Raw genomic sequence first — 23,693 nt, 5'->3', positions numbered from 1 at the left:
ACAATAGAGCCAAATGAAGTTGCTTTCCATTTATAAGCATCTTGTGGGTTTTTTCTTACACAAAAAATGCCAAATACTACTTAATAATAGTGCCACGAACTTCTATGTACCACTTTTAATGTGAATCACTGTCTTGCCTTCAGATGAACTGTGAACATTGGGTTTCCCAATACTTAATGATATTTTTCAACACTTCTCTGTTTTAGCAGAAAATGCAATCTGAAGCTCCACGATTAATGCAAACAGCTTTTCTGCACTTCACCATTCACTTTCAAACAAAATTGCTGGAAAAAAGGCATCAAGATTTCTTGCCATTTTGAAATAGCAAAAGTACACAGTTATTAATGTTAGCAATTCCACAAATCTCTCTTCCACAAAAGGACCTGTGCAACCATTACTATATTAAATGTTCCAATATGGTCAATTTGTTTCATAAATAGCTATTCTCACTGTTTATATAGCTGGCTTGTTGAAGTGGAAGAATAGTCTGAAGAAAACTCTTGATGCATGGTCAAAATGTTACCAAAACCCACAGTCAGGTAAAAGTCAGGTAATAAAGCCATTTACATGATGACATATCTTTCAGCATTTCGTTTGGGGTCAGTTCTGTCTCAATATCAAGGTGGAACAAGTATTCTGGTTCATCTCTCAGTAAGAATCATATCCTAGGGAACATAATTATTTTTCTGTAGAGAAACTAACTTTAGCCATGAAGTAGACCATTTGTTCTCTGCATTCTTACTTACTGCAAAACCCTTTGTTATTTACTTACTAACTATGCACCTTTAGAGTGGCTATGTAACATAGTCAATACAATGTCAGGCAATAACAGAGGACTGATTTACTATAATAATTTATATTGTGAAGGGCACATGCATAGTAATATGCATTTTTAACTTGATGGATGAATGGGGAATTAAGAATCAAAAAATGAGAAAGGATACAAATTTAAAGGATAGGGTTTATGAAGAATTGAATACGGCTGCTGCATGTTATAAATCTTCATAGATTGAACAATTTAGGCTAAGGGATGAGGAGGTAGGTCAGTAGCAAGCTGATAGTGGTGGATTTCACATTGAAGGGGAAGCATTTAAATTTTAAAAGCAACCGTGGAAGGAGAAGGTGGAAAGAAGGTAAAGAACCAGAATGATATAAATCTCAGTTTAATAGAAAATATTGAAAGGGGAAAAGAATAAGATTCTAATAAAGCCCTGTGATAACAAAGCCTTTTCAATGAAAAGTAGTGCTGTTTCCCCTCAGAGTTAAGGGATGCTGGTGTGGTTTGTAGAATAGTTAAACAATAGAAAAATATTATATTAGTCATTATCGTCAGCCATTCAGTCATGTCTGACCCTCAGCCACCTTCTGGATCAGCACTATCCATGCTGCTCTGTCTTGTACCACCTCCTTCATACCTGCCATTGTCATCCTGGTGTTATCCTTTATAATGTCCTGCCAACCGGTACTATGGTGGCCCTTTCTCCTTTTTCTCCTGATAACTCCAGCATAATTGACTTTTCAAGTGAGTCACCTCATAACAATATTAATAGTACTGGAAAGCATCGCCAAGAAAGTTGCACTGGACCCTCCTTCTGGAGCAGAACTAGTAATGGCTTTTGATTTCATGCGTATCAACACTGTATAATTTGGATTGTCCCCATAATCAAAAAACCAAGAAAGCAATCCTAGATTTAACTTCCATTCGTGACTTGATAGATCCTAACTCAATAATGGGCTTTAGTGCTGTCTTGATCTTAAAGGTAGATTGCAATGATGATTCCAAAAAAAATTACACCTCTACCTATGAGATCTGAAGAGTAATGTTAGCATTCTAAAATATTAATGATCTATTGAGAGCTAATTCACTTTAACCCTACACTTTTTAGAAGAGCAGTACGAGAGGGAAGTATTTTTATTTTTGCAATTTTTTAGTGGGGGTGGAAAGGGTAGTTGGTCATCTACTGAAGATGCTCAATCTCTGCATTTTTTTTTATAATAACAGCAAGTTGGATTCCCTACTTTACACAAACCCTTTAGGATTTGGTAAGATCACCCATATTAACTCCAGATCTCTAAATCAAGTATGAACCTTGGGGTAACTAAGGTAATATGGAAATTGATCACTGACGGTCTGATTCAAAATATTTTGCTTGCCAGAACAAAGTTAATTTGTGTGTGTGTTTTTGTGTGTGTGTGTGTGTGTGTGTGTGTGTGTAGAGTGTAAGGGAAGAAGATGAAAAAGACCAATAAAGGAGAATACCGTATTTATAGCTCAGGGTTGAAATGAAGGGTCCTTGGTGCTCTTTGAGCTTCGTTGTTTTCTTGCAGATGTTTCTTTACCCAAACTAGGTAATATCATCAGTGACAATAGCACTGATAGCTTGGGTAATGAAATGTCTGCAAGATGCAAGAAAACAACCAAGCTCAGAGAAGACAAGGAATTAACAGTATAAATGTCTGCATAATTTTAACAGAAATGTTAACATATTAAGCCACTTTAAAAGGATACTAAAATATCTGTGTTTGCCCTAAGCCAGATTAAGTCAGATATGTCATTAGAAAGAAATCTTGACTTTTAATACTATTAAATTAATTGAGTACGTAAATATTCACTAATAGATAGGGCTGCAAGTAATGCTTTGCTGGCAGAGTAAGTAGAAAACAACACATTTTGAGATCGATAGTACTTGCAACCTCTTCCTACCTTCTTTTCACTTCTATAAACATGCAGAATGTTTATTTCTGTTCCTCTAGTTTCTGTCTACCTCTTTACAATGAAAGAAGAAAAATGCCCATTAGTCTCTGCCGAAAAGTTTGACTGCCATTGTCAAGATGCTTGAAATAGAAATCCAAATTTTCTGAAAAACTGAAAGGTTCCTTCCAGTTGAGCTTACCCCTAGTGACTTAATTAACACATCCATGTAGTTGTCTTGGCAACAGTACAAAAGTTGGTTGCTGCCTTCTTCCAAGTTTAATCCGAGATTCTGGTATTTCTTAATGACCTCCCTTCCAAATATTAAGTGAGCATGACCCTGCTTAGCTTCCTGGGTCTATTTCAAAATTTGTTTCTCTATATTTGAAAGTGTACTATGGTTGTTCAGCAAATGTTTTAGGCTGGGTAGATATTTATAAACAGATTCTGGCTTGTAAAACTGTACTAGTCAAAGTTAATTATAGACAATATCCTTGGTAGCATTTACGTTTTTATCTGTAAGTGAAAAATCTTTTACTGCTTTCTTTTCTATGTCTATTTTATATTCCTAAATTCCTATTAACAATTTGGCCTTTTTTTTTCTTAATTTTAATTTCATAATTTTTAATCTCTTGTAAAGGATAATTAAAATAAATTTAAAAATAAAAAAGACTCCATTTAACTTCAAAACTAGATGACACCAGCAGGTTAATATCAATAGTTAAGTTATAGATTAATCACATTTAGTAGAAACAGAAAACACAGACTTATTTAGTTTCCAAGCCTAGATAAAGTGGGCCAGGGGGTCTATGCATTTTTTTTATACTTTCATTAATTAAGAGGACTGTGTTAGGTTTCAACAATGGTAGGTTTTAAGAGAATGACTGAAGTAATGATATGGTTTACCAGAAATTAAGGCCACACCTAGGCCAATTTCCTATAGCCATGTGACCTTCAGGAAAAATAGAAGTCTTATTTAAAAGATGCACCTGGAACATGGAAGCATTTCATCTCCAATCACTTCTCTTTATATATTTTTTCTGTATTAAAAGAAATAGCTATCCTTGTTTGTCTTGAAATTTGCCTTGGTAGAAATGGGTGAGATATAAAGGAATAGGAATTTTTCTTCATGAATTTTTAAATAACATCTGGGGTTTGCATTGAAATATTGTGGGCAAGAAATTAAAATCACTACTTTTTTTTTTAAAAAAAATGACTTTGACTTTCCTTGACTTTCTCTTCCTCTGTCTCTGGCACAAAAGGATATGCAATTGTTTATCCTTATCTACATGCATCTTACTTTGTAATTTCCTTTCCAGGCCTAATATAGGACTAATTCTCTCTTTTTCATAAACTACACAATATTTTGAATACTCACACACAGATGATTGCACTGTATGATAATGCAAACAGTAATTCTCATAGCACTATTGAATATTAAACATTTGAGACAATACTTATAAGATAGTATGTAAGAACTGAATGCAAACAGTAAATTATAACCTTTCAGTTTCTTTTTGCTTTTATTTATTTGAATGCTGTTATTTCATGCTCATAATTAAAGAAACTTCCCTTTGCCAGTGTTACTATTAGTAACCAGGACTTTTTTTAACACACACACACACACACACACACACACACACACACACACTCACACACACTCACACACATATCACTAAAGAAAATATAAAAACAATCCTATAATAAAACATCTCAACCCACTTCCAAGTCAAATTAAAATAACAGAAAAAGATAAAATAAGAAACAATGGTGGGTCAGCTCCCATCAAGCTTTTACTTAATGTTTACTAATATTACTTACAAAAATCTTCCATTCTTTTCAATAGCCATAAATGCTTTCCTATTTTGGTAGAATATGTATTCCATTACTTTTGTCAAGAACAACATAACTTGTCAAAACGACAATCCTTTATTGGTTTGTTGAAATTCTAAATGCAGGTTCAAAAGCTATAGATACTATGGGCAGACAAGATGCACAAATGATTATAGTTGTCAACTTACTGCACACGATTACAGATGTTTATTATGAAAGCAATAGAACTATGGTACAGTTATCATATGTTTCTGTCTATATTAGTTCTAGTACCATATATTGATTCTCTTAAAAAGTGCATAAAGTTTTGCTTGTAATTTTAAATCGAGAGTAAAATTTTATTTCCATTCTGAGTAAGCATCCCATGTTTTAAATTAAACTCCATTTCTTTTGAATTTGTTTTCTTGATTTTAATTTAGCATGTAGCTGATTTTGTATACAGTGATGGATACAATCCTTACAAAGCAATATACAAGGTTTCATGTTAAATTCAAAAGGAAGATATTATAGAATCTTTTCCCTTAAGTATTTTATAACTTTAGAGCTAAGGACACTGAACTGAATATATCATTCTAATACAAGTATCTCCAGTTCTACTATAGGATGAGTTTATGCTCATATAGATGCTACTGGACTACAGTGTCTTGAATGCTTTATCACTGGCTGGGCCTAATGGGGTTTTAGTTAAACATTTGGAGAGCTTCACCATGTCCACTCCAATGAGAGTATGTTATCTAAAAAGCTTCAATATGTATTTTTATAATGAAAAGTATGGATACTTCAAATGAAACCAAATGTATAAAGTTGGATCAAATGTAAATGTTTATAGTAAGCATTGAGGGAGGTCTCAGCACTTGATAAGTCTCTTCACTTCATTTTCCACATGTATGATGGGATTACTGTCAAGATATATCCTACTTTTAAGTGTGATAATAAAATACATCTTGTTATCACACAGAAATATTGAATATTGCCTATTAGCATGCTGATCATGTATTCATGCATATATAAGCTTCCCATTTAATCAAGGGTCCATAAAATAAGCGATCATGTGACACCCATGCACGATATTCTCCTTATATAAGTGACTATGAGTTGCAATTGCATTCTTTCATTTGCAAGGGATAATTTGAGGAAGATGCTGATTTACCAGAATTGTTAAGTCAATTTACTTTTCTACATAGAAGACAAAAAGTTTGATGAAAGATAATAGCCGTGAAAATATTCAGATGCATATACTGTAGCTGTATATGCTGTAGCTCTGGATAAATCAGATTCACAAAAGGAATGTGATATAAAAGTTGCAGGAATGTGATTTAAAAACTGTTGGAAAGTCAGGAAAGAGATATGGATTGTACAGATGCAAAACCAGCTGAGCCAATTGCATATCCCGCTCTGAAGTTCAAGCCTGCATTCTTTTACAATTGCAGAATCCTGTCTGACTGGAGAAGTGATAAACTGGTTTTTCCTAGGAAAACTGAAGAATATTGGGAAACGGATTTGTCACATTTAACCACTTTCCTCTGGACTTTGTTGGGAAGATGCACCGATTGTGGAGACTGAATTTATTATATTTACTTAGACAACAATTGTTAAGAAATGGTGTTAAGACACAAACATGGATACTTGATCCAGGACAAATTACTCTTAACTCTTGGAATGACTGGGATAGATAAGATGCCATGGTAAATTTTCTACAAGTTGACTACAATACTAGTTTGTTAATAGAAGGTTTTGAAACTTTAACCTTGCGCTTTTTATTATTATTGTTCTTCCTGTTAAATATGTGGTTATTAATATAGTTATTAATATGGATAGCAGGTCAATAATTTGTGAATAGACTTAGTAGCTTAAATTCTCTTCTGAGCCTGTTTCACAAGTGGTGGGAAACCAATACTGTAGTAATATATTAATCAGTATTCAACTAGGTGGTATAATATGTGTATATGTGTTGTTTTTCCCAAATGTTTGTTTTGTGTTTTTTCTTTGTTTTTTAAAAATTTGTTGGAGTTTTTTTTAACTTTTTTTTGAATGAAATAAAAAGAATTTTTAAAAAAAGAAGATAAAGGCAAGCTACAATAGTTTTAGGCTATTTTAGGATATTTTAGCCACTGTAGTATCAGTTATTATATGAGCTATATGAGCCACTGTACTGTCAGTTATTAATAAGTCAAGTTCAACCTCTGTTGCCTTCATGGACAAACATTTGATTCTCAACCTGATTTCAGTGACAATGTGTAGGATGTTCAGTAATAGCTTTAATTCTATTGCCCTTAACCCATTGTCTTTCCATTTCTCAATTCTTCTCAGTCTTGCCAACCATATTTTTTTCTACTTCATCATCCATTCTCATCACATGTCCAAAGTATGTGAGTTGTGGCTTGCTTTTTATTGCCTCAAGAAAGCTGCCAGTCTCCATTTAATCCAGGATTGATTGGAACACCTTGCTGTCTCTAAACCCATGATTCAGTAGCATCTGCTTTCTTCCTCTCATTCTATGTATCCATCTTTCAAAGCTTTACTTTTTTATACTGGGAAAAAAAAAGTATGCAAGTTTGTCATTGCCCTCTAAGAGACCAAGCAAATTCATCTGCTAATTTCATTTTTTTTCCACCATCACCTATAACTTTGGTAAGCATGCAGTTGGATGTTATCTTTGTCTACCTCACATTTAACATTAACCTGGATTTTTCACTTTGGATTATTTAATCTTATTTACATTTAACTGATTAAATGATGCTGTTCCCATATCTAAAATTACAGTTTGACTTCCATTTTGAATCCAGCTGTAATATCTTCCGATTTAAATAATATATGCACTATATAATTTAAACAAATTTGGGGCAATATGCATCTTTATACATATAAGGATTTGAATTTTACTGCTCTGCCTCTCCCCGCATGCCCCGCCCACCAAGAATGTTCGTCTTGTAGCGTGCGGTCATTTAACGCCGCAGCCTGACTATTCTCCCCATTGTCATGCCTAGGTATATCTCCCGCATGCAGTGCCTGGTGTTCCAGCTCGCAAACGAATGTCGGTTAGCACAATAGAAACAGGATTGATGCAGCCGATTGTGGGTGGACGGGGGATAGACAGACCTATGACACATTCTTTGTCCAAACTGTTAGCTTCCCAAAGACTATAAAGACGAGTGTTCCCAGATTCCTGGCTCATACTTTGACAATGTCATCAGCCGCTGATGAAAGCTCAGTTTCTAATAAAGTTATTTTGTCTCAGAGATCAGCATTTTTAGTATTTTCTATCATGAATATATCTGGGACTCGCATTTTTAAAATAATTTACACACACACACACACACACACACACACACACACACACACACACACCAGCCTACAAACTGGGTAGCAGGAAGCAGAGCAATAAGAGCCAGGTAGACATCGGGTAATACAGCTGAATCGCGATTGATACAGCCAATCAAATGCGGGCGGTGAATTGGCAAACCTATTATGCACTCGATGTCCACATTACCGACGTTTAAAGGGCTATAAAAAGGCAATGTCTTTCCAATGTCAGCTTATACTTTGATAATGTTAGCAGTGACTAACAAAGCTTAGTACATAATAAAATTCTCTGTCCCGGAGATCAGTATATCTTTTTTTTACAAATTATATATATATATATATATATATATATATATATATATATATATATATATATATATATATATATATATATATATATATATATATATATATATATATATATATATATGGATCTTTGGTTATTCGGGTTTTTCCCCGCGTAGAACTAAAGGTGTAGGGGCAACGTTTCGATGGAATCCCATCCCATCATCAGGCTGGTGGCTTCTGCTTCCTTCTTCTGGGAGAAGCATGTGGCTGTTTGTTCCTCTCTTTTAAAATGCCAGAGGGGGTGTGTTCTGTGGGTGGAGGTGTGCTCTGATTGGGTGGGGGAGTAAGTGTGTTCTGATTGGGTGGGAGTGTTTTGAATGGTGGGTGTGTTCTGATTGGGTGGGGGTGTGTTTTGAGTGGATGGGCTGGTCTCAGCTGCCAGCCTTAGACCTGAGCTGGTGAGTTGTGCTGCTTTTGTTCGGCTTCGTGTTTGTGGTGGTGCCATGTTTTTATAGTGGGTATCAGTTTGCTTATTGTGTGGTTTGGAGGGGTTTAAAGTGGCTGATGTTGCAGCTGTAGTTAGGTTTCTGTTTTGTGGTTGTGCCTCGTTATTGTGGGTTCGGATTTGCTTTTTGAATGGTTGTGTGGTGGTGATGTCATGTGGTGTTATCATGACTTTGGGTCTATCATTCTTGGTGGTTGGGACTCGTCTGTCAATCAAGGCGGGTTTCCAAATGGTTGGTAGGCGAGAGGTATCATCTCGTTTGTTTATGCTGTGGGGGCGTTTTTCTATCTCAATGGCTTCTCTGATTATTCTGTTGTTAAAATGTTCAATTTTGGCGATAGTTTTGGTTTTTTTAAAATCAATTTCATGTCCCGTGGCTTCAAAGTGTTGGACCAGGGATGAAGTTTGTTCTCCTTTTCTGAGTGAGTTTTTGTGCTCTTCAATGCGTGCACTTATTCTTCTGTTGGTCTGTCCGATGTATGTGGTGGGGCAGGTGGTGCATGGGATTTCGTATACTCCTTGGTTTTCTAAGCCAATTATGTCCTTGGGGTTTCTTAGGATGGTGGATATTTTTCTGTCTGTGTAGAATGCTGTTTTGATGTTGTGTTTTTGGAGGACCTTGCTGATTCTGTCTGTGGTCCCTTTTAAGTATGGGAGGAGGGCTTTGCCATTTTCTTGTTCTCTGTCTTGGGTTTTTGTGGGTGTCTCTCTTCGGATTAAGTTGGTAATCGTGTTCCTTTGGAATCCATTGGCTGTTAGTGCATTAGTGAGAGTGTGTAGTTCGGTTTTTTGGTGTTGTTCGTCAGCTAGGTGTTTTGTTCTGGAGATGAGTGTCTTGGCTACGGAGTTGATCTGTGCTGGGTGGTGGTGTGAGACTGCGTTCAGATAGCGGTTTGTGTGTGTTTTTTTATGGTAGATAGTGTGTCCTAGGGAGCCGTTGGATTTCTTGTAGAAATGATAGACCCAAAGTCATGATAACACCACATGACATCACCACCACACAACCATTCAAAAAGCAAATCCAAACCCACAATGATAATGAGGCACAACCACAAAACAGAAACCTAACTACAGCTGCAACATCAGCCACTTTAAACCCCTCCAAACCACACAATAAGCAAACTGACACCCACTATAAAAACATGGCACCACCACAAACACGAAGCCGAACAAAAGCAGCGCAACTCACCAGCTCAGGTCTAAGGCTGGCAGCTGAGACCAGCCCATCCACTCAAAACACACCCCCACCCAATCAGAACACACCTACCATTCAAAACACACTCCCACCCAATCAGAACACACTTACTCCCCCACCCAATCAGAGCACACCTCCACCCACAGAACACACCCCCTCTGGCATTTTAAAAAAGAGGAACAAACAGCCACATGCTTCTCCCAGAAGAAGGAAGCAGAAGCCACCAGCCTGATGATGACGGATGGGATTCCGTCAAAACGTCGCCCCTACACCTTGAGTTCTACGCGGGGAAAAACCCGAATAACCAAAGATCCACATACGAACACCCGCGAAAACCTCAGAAAACACACACACACACACACACACACACACACACACACACACACATATATATATATACATATATATATATATATATATACACACACATATATATATACATATATATACATATATATACATACATATACATACATATACATACATATACATACATATACATATATATATACATATATATATACGTATATATACGTATATATACATATATATATATATATATATATATATATATATATATATATATATATATATATATATACATATACATATATATACATATATATATATGTAGATCTAGAGTCTCGGGTTTCTTCCCGCGTTCCTTTCATCTTCAGAAAGTTGTGGCGACGTTTCGACGAAATCTCATCCGTCATCTTCAGGCTGGAGTGTTCTTCTTGCTGCTTCCAGGAGCAATGCGTGATCTGGCTGTTCATGATAACACCATATACACTATATATACTTTCTGAGGTTTTCGTGGGTGTTTGTATGTAGATCTTTGGTGATTCGGGTTTTTCCCCACGTAAAATTGGAGGTATCAGGGAAAAAACTGAATGACCAATATATATATTCTTATAAAATTTTTTAGTAAGTTAATACAAATGAATAAAAAGAAAAAAACAAAAAGTAATCAAAGGAAAAAAGTGAAAAAGAAGTAAAAAAGATTAAAGATAGAAAAGAAAGAAAAAAAAGTAGCTTCAAATAGTCTTCAAAGCAACTACAAGTACAAATATATTTAACCTTTATGGGCTAAGAGACATTACAAGAAATTTATGTTGTTTCCTAGTTTAGTAACAAAACATTCAGAAATTATATTGAAACACCACAGCCAAAATCTTTGACCTTTCTCTAAAGATATATTCTATTACTTTTTTCTACAACCTATCCTGTCTAATCATCAAAACACTAAAGGACTTTTACACTAAAAGTCCTTAAGCAGACACTAGTCAGCAATAAATGTAAATGTCTTTTCTCTAATCAAATAAGTTGGGTCAATATCAATTTTTATCTGATTGCCTTCCTTATTATGAATCTGTTTCCTTATGTTCAAAATTTTTGCAACAGCTTTTTTTTTACTGAAAGAATTCTGCAGAAGAATAATTAGATGTTTTGGCACATTTATTAGTGATTGCATGATCTACATTCTGACATGATCTTGGCTATAATATGTCAAGGATATTATTATACTCAATAAAGCAAAGATAAATCTTCATCTTGTATTCTCTTTTTCTGTTATCTATCTTTTGTTAGCTATTTCATATCCATTTGCCTTTTCTGAAATCTGCCTGCTTATTTGGCATTTCTTTTTCATTGTGTGGGCTATTCTTTTTTGTAACATCTTCAAAATGCATCAGCTGCTATTTATAGAAAGTGTTAATAATTTGTACATTCTCTTTCATTTTTTCCTTGGGTATAAATTTTTGTTATGAACTTTTTTAATCACTAGAACATACAATATTATTCAATATTTGTTGATATGAAACTGTTGGCACTTTACCTGCCACTTCTGAAGGTTTAAACACTTCAGTGGGTATTTTATCTATGTCAGATACTTTCTATTTGATAGCTGGTCTGCTGTGTGTCCCACCTTACTTTCTAGTAGAGTCGTTCTTGACTATATTGTCCCTGAATGTCAGCCCAAAAGGTAGGTCACTCTAAGAAACTAATTCATACAAATTAAGGCTATTTTTATTGTAACAAACCAGTAACAGCAAGTCTGAATGTGCTTCCTTGTCCATCCCTTTACTGGACTGAAAACCTTCTTGGTAGCAGCTCCTCCTTCTGTCTTTCAAGGCCATTCCCTTTGCCATCTATAAACTTTCCTCCTTATCTGATAATTCCGATTTAGTCTTTCTCTCCTCCTCTAATCTCACTTGTCTACATTAGATCTCTCATGATTTTGAGCATGAGTATTATAACTGTAATTTTCTTGTGATTCTCTGGTATACTTGTAAATATCTCTTATTTTCCTTTTATTACTATGTTGTTGTTATTATATTATTATTATATATATAATATTATATATATATATATATATATATATATATATATATATATATATATATATATATATATATATATATATATATATATATATATATATATATATATATATATTAAGTATTTGTCAAGGCTTTTTTGAATGGACCTTGCTAATTAACTTTATATATTAAATTAAATTTATATATATAATTCACACAGTCAGTCATATGTTCAGACTGAGTTTGGCATTTTTGTCTATCTATTGAATCCTTACCAAGGATCTGGGATAGGAAGATCTGGATGTTTGATGGTGTTACAGATAGTGCTGCAGGATGAAAGCTGTTCCGAGTAAAGCTGCCTTTTGCAATTGACTGATAGTGAATTTATCAATGCTGATGGTATTCAAGTGGTGCTCCAGTTGTTTTGCACCCAAGGAGCCTATTACTATTGGTACTACCTTTGCTTTCTTTTGCCACAGTCATTCTATTTCTATTTGTAGGTCTTTGTAATTTGTTACCTTCTCCAATTCTTTCTCTTCTATTCTACTGTCTCCAGGCACTGCCACATCCACTATCCAGACTACCCTCCTCCTCCTCCTCCTCCTCCTCCTCCTCCTCCTCCTCTTCCATCATCATCATCATCATCAATATTCTTTACTTGTTGATATTCTTAACTGAAGTATCTTACCCTCTCTATATGCTGGCCACTCACAGACGTTCTCATATAATAACTGAGATAAGGAAGAGAAGTAGAAGCCATAATAAGGTACACACGGAAAGTGAGGGAAAGAGACTTGAGAGAGAGGAACATTAAGTAAGTTAAAACTTGATTTCTTATATTCCCTATATTTTCCCAAACATACTGGTTTTGTACAGTATACTTTCACAGTATGTTGAACTCTAGCCTTCATGCAGGGCCAATTGTGGTTACAGAGGCTGAGTCTTGCATATTATATGGGAGGAGCTCGAGCCTGCTGAACCTGAGGATAGGGTTCTTGTAGCTGTTAGTTTGGTCATTTCCATTTTGGATCCATGCCCCTCTTGGCTGGCCAAGGCTGCCAGGAAGTGAATACATGTTTGGGTCTGGGTGAAGGTTAATTCCTCTTTGAGTAGGGGTGGTCCCACTGGCACTTAAGGTGGCTTGGTGTACTCCTCCAAGGGCCAGCATGTGATCTAGAAAACTTTTGCCCAGTCTCCAACCTTTCCATTTGAGGGATGTTTGTAGAGAAAGTGGTTGCACAATAGATTCAAAAGGCCCTGGATGTAGCAGATTATCTACATCTACATCTATTCAGTCATGATTCATGCCAAGATGTGGGCTCTTGGAAGACTTCTGGCAGGAGCGAGATGGGTGGCGCATCCATCCTTGCTCTTCTTGATCTCTCAGCAGCCTTCAATACCATCAATCGTGGTATCCTTTTAAACTGGCTTCAAAGTTGGAGTGGGTTGCATGGTGTTTCCTGGTTCTCTTCTGTTCTCTGGGATTAGTTGCACTTTCCTTCCAGAGATTAGGATGGTCCTGACCCTGTTGGCCTTTCATAAGGCTTGAAGACCTGACTAGGTATCTGGCCTGTGGTCCTAAATGTGTGAAGACCTCACTTTCCTGGTTAGGTTAACTCAGATAGATTGGCTGCTATTTATAGTTGGGTTTTTTTATGATTGTTTGCCCCCCAGAGTCATTGGTTTCAGATGGGCAGCTACACAAATTGAATAAATAAATATAATATTAGATTGCACTACTTTATTAGCATAGGTATCACAGTATCCACAATAAAACCCCTTATTTGTTTAGGTAATGGCTCCTGACACAGTCTCCAACATTCCCCTGGGATCAAAAGCCATTTGTCCCATTTCTCTTGCTGAGCTGAGTTATAGCAGAATTTGGAGGGGAAGTAGATCTTGATAACTTTTTACCCCAGCACTAAAAAAAAATCAACTTCTCTTCTGGGAAAGAAGAAGTAGAAGAAGTTGGTCTTTTGTTGTCAACTCTCCAGTCTCTATAGATTCATGCAACTAGAAGCACAGGAGCCCTACTCTCTCCTTGCTCCTGCTAGAAGGAAGAGAAGTGGATGTTTTGGGTGCCAAGTCTCTTTCCAGCAGCTAAATTAATGGAGGCACTCTGGATTTTGTATTGTGAAATAATTTTCCTTGCAATTGTTTCCAGATGGCATTTCCTTACGTTGCTACAAATCATCTCACAATATTTTCAGGCACTCTGGAAGCTTCAAGAGGAAAGAAAGATGGATAATAGCAGTTCTACAAGCTCCATTTTGTTGACAAATGGACGTAGGGAACACCCATATACCCTGTTCTCCACTGTATTAGTATACTGATATTACCCATATTTATCATGTTTTATTATCTGTCAGATATAATAATTTTACCATCAAAATATTTTGAGGCTGACGATTCAGCTTGTTTGCATGTTTTGCTCTAATATGAAAAAAATGTTAACTGTGCATATATCTCAGAATATAATGAATAGCTTCTAATTACAAACAGCAATATTTTCACTCAACTATTTTGACAAAATTGCATGTTCTAAAAACAAAATATATGATAAAATTGCTGGCCTTAAGATTGATCTTTAATTTGTTTTCATGTATTACCCTATAAAAGTGCATGAAGCCAATAAATGTCATGTAGACTTACTTCTAGCAATGTTACTTACCCTTTGAGGTACAGGGGGGGAAGTGGCAGGGCTAATAGATTCATGGCTCTCCATGACATTTCCGTAGTCTGCCGTGCTGCCTTTCAGAGGTAATGGTGGAGGAATGTCCATCATTTCCAAATTATTCATGCCATTTAGTTCAGAATCTGAAAATAAGGATGCATATAACTCTCAGCAGCTTATTCACATTCACAGCTAATCTATAATATTATGAAATACAAAAGAAACTTTTTTTAGTTTCATAAAGTCCTCCCAACATTTCTTATTTGAAAAATGAAAGAGTAGCAACAAGAAACATCCAATATCATAAAGAAAGAATCTTTTTGTCATAATATATAATTGCTAATCAAGTTGCTACCTTTTTTTGCTCAGAACTCAAGTACTTTAGAAATTATAATATATGTCCTTGATTGTGACAAGTATGAATGCTTTAGACATGCTGGGAGGGTAAGCATTATAATTGGTGGGGGCCGAAAACATGTGAAGTTGAAAGGTCCCTTCATACATAAATTCAAGGTTAAATTCAACAGAAATAAGTGGTGTACTTGCTATAATATTTGTTATGGTTGCTTTACCACATCCATAATAACCAGAAATGTCAAGACTCCTGTGGAATGATCACACAGCTGGGAGACTAATCAGTTTTCCTTAAATGATGTTTGATACCGCAGAGGTAGCTATTACTAATCTTTGCTCCCTCGCCAACAAAGCATTCTTAATCAGTGTTGAAGTTGCTCCTTCTTTGACAGAGCTGGTTATTATTTGTATTTCATCAGGTGGAAAAATTAGGAGCATCTATACTGCAAATGATCATTCAATAACAAAAATGCATAATCTGAGATGGGAATTTCTAGATTTTCATTTGCAATATTAATTATTGAATCTTGGATGATGTATGAGAAGTGGTCTACAAATGCTAACACTACTATGAGGAAAGAGTCCACTAAACTATTTCTTACACTTTTTTGCCTATTATTCCTTAGTTACTGATTATAAATGATTCAGCATTTTATTTTTCCCCCCTAGGATAAACACAGTTTAAAAGGCCAAAATTGAATACACTCTTCCCACAAACAATTTAAAGAATTAAATGTATAACTATATAATTTTACTAAAATGTTAGAAAATTACTGTAATGTTAAATGAGGTAAATAGCTACAAGTGGACTTCAATTTACAACCAAAATTGAGCCCTAAGCAAGAGACAGTTGCTAATTGAGTTTTGTTCCATTTTACAACCTTTCTTTTCACAGTTGTTAAGTGAATCACTGCAGTTAAGTTAGTAACACAATTATTAAGTGAATCCAGCTTCTCCATTGACATTGTTTGTCAGAAAGTCACAAAAAGTGACATGTGACCCTGGGATACTGCAACCGTCATAAATATGGGTCAGCTGCCAAGTGGCTAAATTTTGACCACATGACCCCGGGGATGCTGCAATGATTATAAGTGTGAAAAACAGTCATAAGCCACTTTTTTTTACCGTTGTAACTTTGAATGGGCACTAAACAAACTCTTGTGAGTCGAGGACTACCTGAATTGCACAGCTATAGATATCAAGAGGAACATGAATGGATTGCAATACCATTTCAGATCTATTCTATTTAGGACCTCTTTTGAAATTTCCAGAAGTTTGTTAAAACCTTTAATTCCAAATAAGGCAACATTCTGTTACATACAACATGAAATGTGCAATACAGGTTCTCGTAAACAGGTTCCTAAAAATGTTAAAAATCCAACTTCAAATTATATTTTTCAGTCTGTCTTTTATTGTACCTCACATGGTACTTAGGAGAAAGAAATGGGGACAGGAAAGAATCACACACCCTGCCATGACCTCCTTGGAAAAGGGATCATATATATGTAGTTAAAGGGGAAAATGTATTTCACCTGACTTCTATGTCATTTTTATTTTCTACCTCAGAAAAGTAGTAAATAAAACTTCCTGAGTTTGTGTTGGGAACCTACATCATTGAGAAGCAGCACATTGGACTTTAGTTTCGTGCACATAAAATACATCCATCTCAAACCTTTTAAAGCTTACTCTTGCAGACAACTGCCTTTCTGTAGTATTAAAAGACAGGAACTGATTGTGAGAAGTAGACAGCCCATTAAAGCCTGCCAGAGATGAAATCTCAGTCCTCAGATGAGGAAAGCATGCCTAACTGGTTCCAAAGGTACCTAGAAGTGGATTCCATATCCAATAAGCAAACAATTTATCTCTGCTTGGTCTGTGTTGCCAGGGAATTCTGGAAATTGTAGTCTGCTCTGCAATACTGAATAAGGCAACAGTGACTTTTATACTTTCAGCCAACTTGGAATTGAGTTCCATATACTCTTGGCATACAATCTCCAGCTGACCCAAGGCAATATACACTATCATTTTTCCTCAAATGGGGCAATTTTAAAACTAACTTTCAAATCTTCCTGACATGTATTTTTTTTTCTTTAACCTTTTCTTTCTTTCTTTCTTTCTTTCTTTCTTTCTTTCTTTCTTTCTTTCTTTCTTTCTTTCTTTCTTCCTTCCTTCCTTTCCTTCCTTCCTTCCTTCAATCCTTCCTTCCTTCCTTCTTTCTCTTTCTTTCTTTCTTTCTTTCTTTCTTTCTTTCTTTCTTTCCCTTAGTTCACTCTGTTTAATTTTGCTATTCTCACTTTTTTCTTCTTTAAAAATCAAAACTGCTCACTTGGAAAGGACTTTTCCCCCTTCCTTCTATTTCTCTATTTAAGCTCCTCCCATTTGCATAAAATAAGGCTACCTAAAATCAGGCTCTTAGGCTACAATTTACTTCCCCTTTCTAAGATACAGTTGGATAGATCAGGAACTTGCAACAGGCTCACTTCCCCACATATTCCTACTTCCTCCCTAATAAGTATATTTATTGATTTACATTAAGCAAAATTTATTTGGGCACCTAGCCAAAAAGCAACCAATCAAAAATGTAGACAAGGTACCCTTAAAAGTTCTCTAAAGCATAAAAACCAAACATACATACAGGGCTCCACTAACATCCCCACCAGTGACCCTGGAAGAATAGCCAAATGTTCAAGGCCATCTGAAACTCAGGGTGAAGCTGTTTTATAGGACACGTGCCTTGACGAAGTTTTGCCAAGCAACATTGCTTCACAAAAGGGAACTGGAGCATACCCACCCTGACAGATATAGTTGACCAAGAAAAAGCTACTGGAGATGGGAGTAACCATGCCATGTATAGTTTTAAAGTTCACAACTAGCACTTTGAATTGCCTACAAAAGCTCTCTTGGCTGTAGTGTTATGTGGGTGTGGAGGGCATGATGGCTCAGCAGTTGTAAAAACACTAAGCTTGTCAGCTGGAAAGCTGATAGCCCAGCTTTGAGACCCAATTGCTCCGCAGCAGGGTGACCTCCCATTAGTTGCCCCAGATCTTGCCCATCTAGCTGTTTGAAAGCATGAAAATGTGAGTAGATAAATAGGCATCACTTCAGTAGGAAGGTAACAGTGTTCCATGTGTCTTGGCATACAATCATGCTGACCGCATGACCATTGAAATGCTGGCATCCTTGGCTAAGAAACGGAGATGAACACCGCCCCCTAGAGTCAGACATGACTCTAAAGGGGAAACCTTTACCTTTATTTTTATGTGGGTATATATGGTGCACCCCAACTTCATGCCCTGCTGAATTTTTGAAGGTGGTGAAGGTAAAGTTCCAAATGCTTTTCAAGGGTAGCCCTATGTAGAGTGTATTGTAACAAAACAACTGTGAAATATTTAAAACATGAATGATTGTGAGTGATAACACCCAAACTAGGAATGGATAAATCTGGTACACAAGAGGGATTTATACAATATCCCTCCTGGCTACAGCTGCCATTTGCTTCCCAGCCATGACTGGGAACCAACTCTAAAAGGGGAAATATTATACAGCCAAAATTAACAGTAAAGGGTCTCCAGATCTAGGGTACTAAAACTCATACCCCTCAGTCTTGTTAGGATTCAACTGAAGCTTCTTTCCCATCCAGAACTGCACAACCTCCAGGCACTGAGAAAGAACTTTGGCGTCATGGCCTGGGCAGAGATACAATACTGATGATACTTAATCCTATGCAAACAGATGACCACTCCCAGAGACCAGAACAGTTATATTAGCCCCTGCCTTAAGTCCACTAAACAGCTCCTACATAGGTTCAGTGCTGTAACCTGGTCTGAAGCTGACTGGAATAAATCTAGATGATATGTTTCATCCATAGCCTTTCACTATGGAGATCAGACTGAAATTATTCAGTACTTTTGGATCCACTTTGAGGAGGAAATGGACCATCACCGCCTTTAAGGAAAGCAGAGCATATCCTTTTGTAAAGAGAGATTTGCTACTGCTTGGATTCTGCTATATATCAGCTTCCAGCAGGCCTTAACTAGCCAACCAGGAGAAACATGAATCTAAAAAGCAAGTGGCGAAACATCATGCCAATCATGTTCCAGTTCACATGCTCAAGATTAACTGACTCAAACTCTCTATACAATAGGATTTTTACCATCAGAGTCCAACTCCAAGTGATTCTAAGCAACTAAACGTGACAGCATGTAGAATAATTCTCATAAGGATCCTGCAAGGATTCCAGTGTTCCTTTCCTATCAAAAACCTAGTCACAGTATTCCATGGATGGAATAAGCAGAGAAATAATTAGGTTTCATTGCCCTCATAGTCACAAGCTAAGCACTGATAAAGGCTCTATGTTCAGTTGGATTTCTTATTTGTCTTCCTCCAGAGGTGTCTTTTATGTACCTTACGCAAATAAAAATAGTATTTATACTGACTCAAAGACATTGGATGTAATGCTGAAATGCAAATCACATTAATAACAAAACCCATATCAGATATATACCTAAATATGTTATTATGTATGCATGAATCAATTATTTCTTTTCCATTCAAAGTCAATATGAGTGTGCTCTTGATGAACATATTCTATACATGTGTTTATTAAAACAATACATCTAGACATAATTTTTTTAGACTTACTGGGCTGTAAGCTGAAAGAAAGCTTGGTTCTTGGAGTGATTGGTGGAGGAATATTTTGAGGAGGTGGCAACGGGGAAACAGATAAACGTTTTTCACTTCCCATAACATTAATAACTTGGCTCTTTGGTCTTTGTGGTCTCAATGGGCTGATCTGATTGGGGAAAAAAGAGAATGTTAGACCAATTTGAAGTATATTTTACACTAACTATATTTTACACTACAACATACTGCTGAACTATAGTTCTTAGCATCACTTACTACTGGTCATGATGGCTGATAGAGTTGTAATTCAGTAATATCTAGTAGGCCAAATTACCTACTACATTTGCCATGAAATACAATAAAAACCAATTTGATCTTACAGCATAGCTGTTAGATATAAGAGAGAAAACATGAATTTATGAGCTGTCGACTTTGTGATAAGTGTGTTCCAATATATACATCATAATGTCATAATGATAGGGAAAAAAAGGTTTTGTCTGAAGGGAGAATTACTCTGTTAAATTAATAAAATAGCATTAATAAAAGGACCTTGGTGTGTCCTTTACCAAAGATACTATGATAGATTTTCCCTAGTTTTTTGGTTAATAAAATGTTCTGTACAACTAACAGATTAAAAGATAAGTATGAAAATATTTTTATAATGATTCTAATCTTTATGCTACAATCATCAACATCTTAATGTTGGGTTTTCTCATTCAGGCCACTAAACCACATAATGTTGACTAGTATTTTTTGTTACTGATGGGACATAATACAGATTGTACTGAATTATCAATATTAGGGAAACTATAGAGCTTTTAATAAGAGTTAGATAGTGACTCATATACAATGGACATTAACTTATAATTTGTCATGTTTCTTAAAATGAAATAGTGATACAGATCTTTTTTTCTGTTATTGAAAGTCAAGATACATCGAACTGGGAGGACTCAGAAAGCAGTGTTATCACTTCTAGGAAGTTATTTATCCCCCTTGCCTCCAAACCCCATTTCAGAACATTGTACTGTACATCCACTGTCCCTAAACTCTATGCTTATGCAGGCTTTTTGCGATTATTTTTCAATAAAATACAGAGAGCTACTAGATACATAGATGTGTTTTTATACCATAAGTTATATACTTAAAACTCCAATCTTTTTTCCAGCAAAAAAAGATGTAATCCACCACAGTGGTAGTTAAATACATTTATTTACTTGTACCCTTCCCAAAAACTTTAGCAGTATCTGGATTAAAAATCAAAAGTATCCTCAGTATATTGTAAAATAAATTGCAGCCCCTATCCAGTTAATACAGAATTATCATGATCTAGTATTCAGATGACTCTGAATCCAAAGAAGCTGTTTCAGGGGAATGTCAACCTCAGGAGATATCAAGGTAGGAATCACTTGAGGCTGATCAGTGCTTTTTTTGTAAAAGAAAAAGGTGCCGGAACTCACACATGTCATACAACCTGCCTTGCCTACCCTACAAGGTTCCATCCAAAAAAGGTGCTGGAACTCCGTTCTGAGCGTTCTATGAGAAAAAAAGCCCTGAGGCTGATCAAACACAGGCATCATCAGAACAGTTGAAGCAGTCAGTTGATGACTTAAATATGCAAAATACATGAAGAATGCATAGTATAAAATGACTACTATAAACAGGGAACTGTTTCTTGACTTTGAAATACGTGAGTTTGACACTGCTTTTATTTGATGAAGATCAAGCTAGGGAACATCGTTTGCAACAAAACTAATCAAAAGAGACAGGTTTTTATGAAGTTTTTCAAGATCTGGAATACCAGAATTAATTTCAATTTCCCAGTTAAATTATAATATGTATTTTATGGGTTGGTGTTTATGTTTGGATTTTTTGAAATGCACATTCATGGCCAATTTGTTGGTATCTCCTTTTTAAAATATCCAATCATTAGTTTCATTCATAGCTCATATTAAACCATAGTTTATTTAGTAAAATATTACAATTTACTACATGTACACAATTATTGGATTCATATAATATGTTAAAACTCTGAACAAGCAAGCTACATATTGTGCAATATGGGAACTCAACCTGTATTTGTCAAGAGATATTAACTTTGTCAAATAGTTTTAGCTTCTGTGAACAGTACCTGTACTAGGACTTCTAAAGGATTATTATGTTCATTCTTAAATTGTGAGTATTAGCCTTAAGAGCTTGCAAGAGAGCTGAATCTGTTGTAACTACATTGCAACAGCAAAAAATAGCAAGATGCTATTGTGTTAGCCCTGTAAAACATGACTAGATTACCCATTGGTTTCTGAGTGCAGTTCAAAGCCTTGGGAGTTACATTTAAAGTCTTAAAAATTTAGGTTCAAGATACTTTACATAATGCTTATATCCCTATCATTCTGCATGTGCCCTAGGTTTTGACTGTACAGCTATCCCATGTATCAACCTGAGGCTACCATAGTCAGTAGGAAAATGGGAAAGGGAGATTCTTGCTTATTTGGAGAGACTGGACCAGCAGCCTCCTTAATGGCCTTTGGCGGTTCTTTTGTTAAAAAATTCAGGCCCTTTCAACTAAGAAATATATAGTATACATAATTTTAATAATTATTTTTAGCTGTTATTTTAACTATGCTTTGACTGTGATTTTCTTTTAACTGCTTTATTAATTTTATTGAATGTAACCATTTTTAACTATTGTGAATAAGTCAGCACTATTTAATTGGATAATAATAGTAATTTATTAAACTTGTATGCTGCCCAACTCTCAATGACTGCAAGAATCTCACAGCAAAGGAATTTTATACACACACACACACACACACACACACACACACATATATATATATATATAGTAAAGGTAAAGGTTCCCCCGCACATGCGTGCTAGTCGTTTCCGACTCTAGGGGCCGGTGCTCATCTCCGTTTCAAAGCCGAAGAGCCAGCGCTTGTCTGAGGATGTCTCCGTGGTCATGTGGCCGGCATGACTAGACGCCAAAGGCGCACGGAACGCTGTTACCTTCCCATCGGAGTGGTCCCTATTTTTCTACTTGCATTTTTACGTGCTTTCGAACTGCTAGGTTGGCAGAAGCTGGGACGAGTAACAGGCGCTCACTCTGCTACGCAGCACTCGGGATTCGACCCGCCAAACTGCCGACCTTCCGATCGACAAGCTCAGCGTCCTAACCCACTGAGCCACCGCGTCCCTTTATATATATATATATATATATTCTGGAATTGTGCTAAACCAGAAATAAGTAGAGTTTTCTCTATAGAGTCACTATGTAACAATATTTCTAAATTTAATAAGTCCAGGCAATAGGTGAACCAGTTACAGTACAGTTTCTGCAACATTGTGGGAAATAACTCTCTACTGAAAAATACATCATCACTATGATATAAGTGTGAATGCAACAACTACATAAGGGAAATGAATAATTTCCGCATATCTGTAGCTTGAAAAGGAAGGTGAGGGTAAACTGAATGATGCCTACAATTTGTCATGTTTATGAGGTTATATAAATGTAACTATCGATGTCTACAATATTTCATAAAATTACATTTATTACAATATTTACAATAATTACAATATTTCATAAAATTACACTCACAATAATTCATTTGCATTGATTTTAAAATAAGGTAATGAAGAGGGGCAAATGAAATTATAGACAAGAAGCTATTAAGCAAAAAGGATACCATGAAGAACAAAGAATAAAAACCAAATTTGTTAGCAAAGATGTGATCAAAAAGCTTAGAATAACATACACAGACCTCCACACAGTTGGATTATACACTATTTTATCTCCACAGCAATTTGTGATTGAAAAAGTATGAGGTGTCAGTAATGAGCTATTGAACTAAATGGCTAAATGGGAAATTCATTTCTTATCTCTCTAGTTCAGAACTGACTAGTTCAGA

The 23,693-nt window shown here is 35.8% G+C and overlaps 1 protein-coding gene across 3 annotated transcripts in view; it reads right to left on the bottom strand.

Moving 5' to 3' along the window:
• The window catches only part of DOCK1 (dedicator of cytokinesis 1), a 455,801-nt gene that overhangs the window by 4,531 nt on the left and 427,577 nt on the right, over positions 1 to 23,693 (bottom strand). For all 3 annotated transcript variants that reach the window (XM_083364099.1, XM_083364098.1, XM_083364097.1), the window contains 2 exons: positions 19,807 to 19,957; positions 14,809 to 14,954 (listed from right to left, as the gene is read on the bottom strand). In XM_083364099.1, coding sequence (XP_083220225.1) covers positions 14,809 to 14,954; positions 19,807 to 19,957 — 297 coding nt within the window. The remainder of the gene's footprint in view (positions 1 to 14,808; positions 14,955 to 19,806; positions 19,958 to 23,693) is intronic.

Source organism: Vipera ursinii, assembly GCF_947247035.1.
Source record: "Vipera ursinii genome assembly, chromosome: 5".
NCBI classification, from domain to species: domain Eukaryota; kingdom Metazoa; phylum Chordata; class Lepidosauria; order Squamata; family Viperidae; genus Vipera; species Vipera ursinii.
This window is presented reverse-complemented; position numbering and strand designations above follow the sequence as displayed.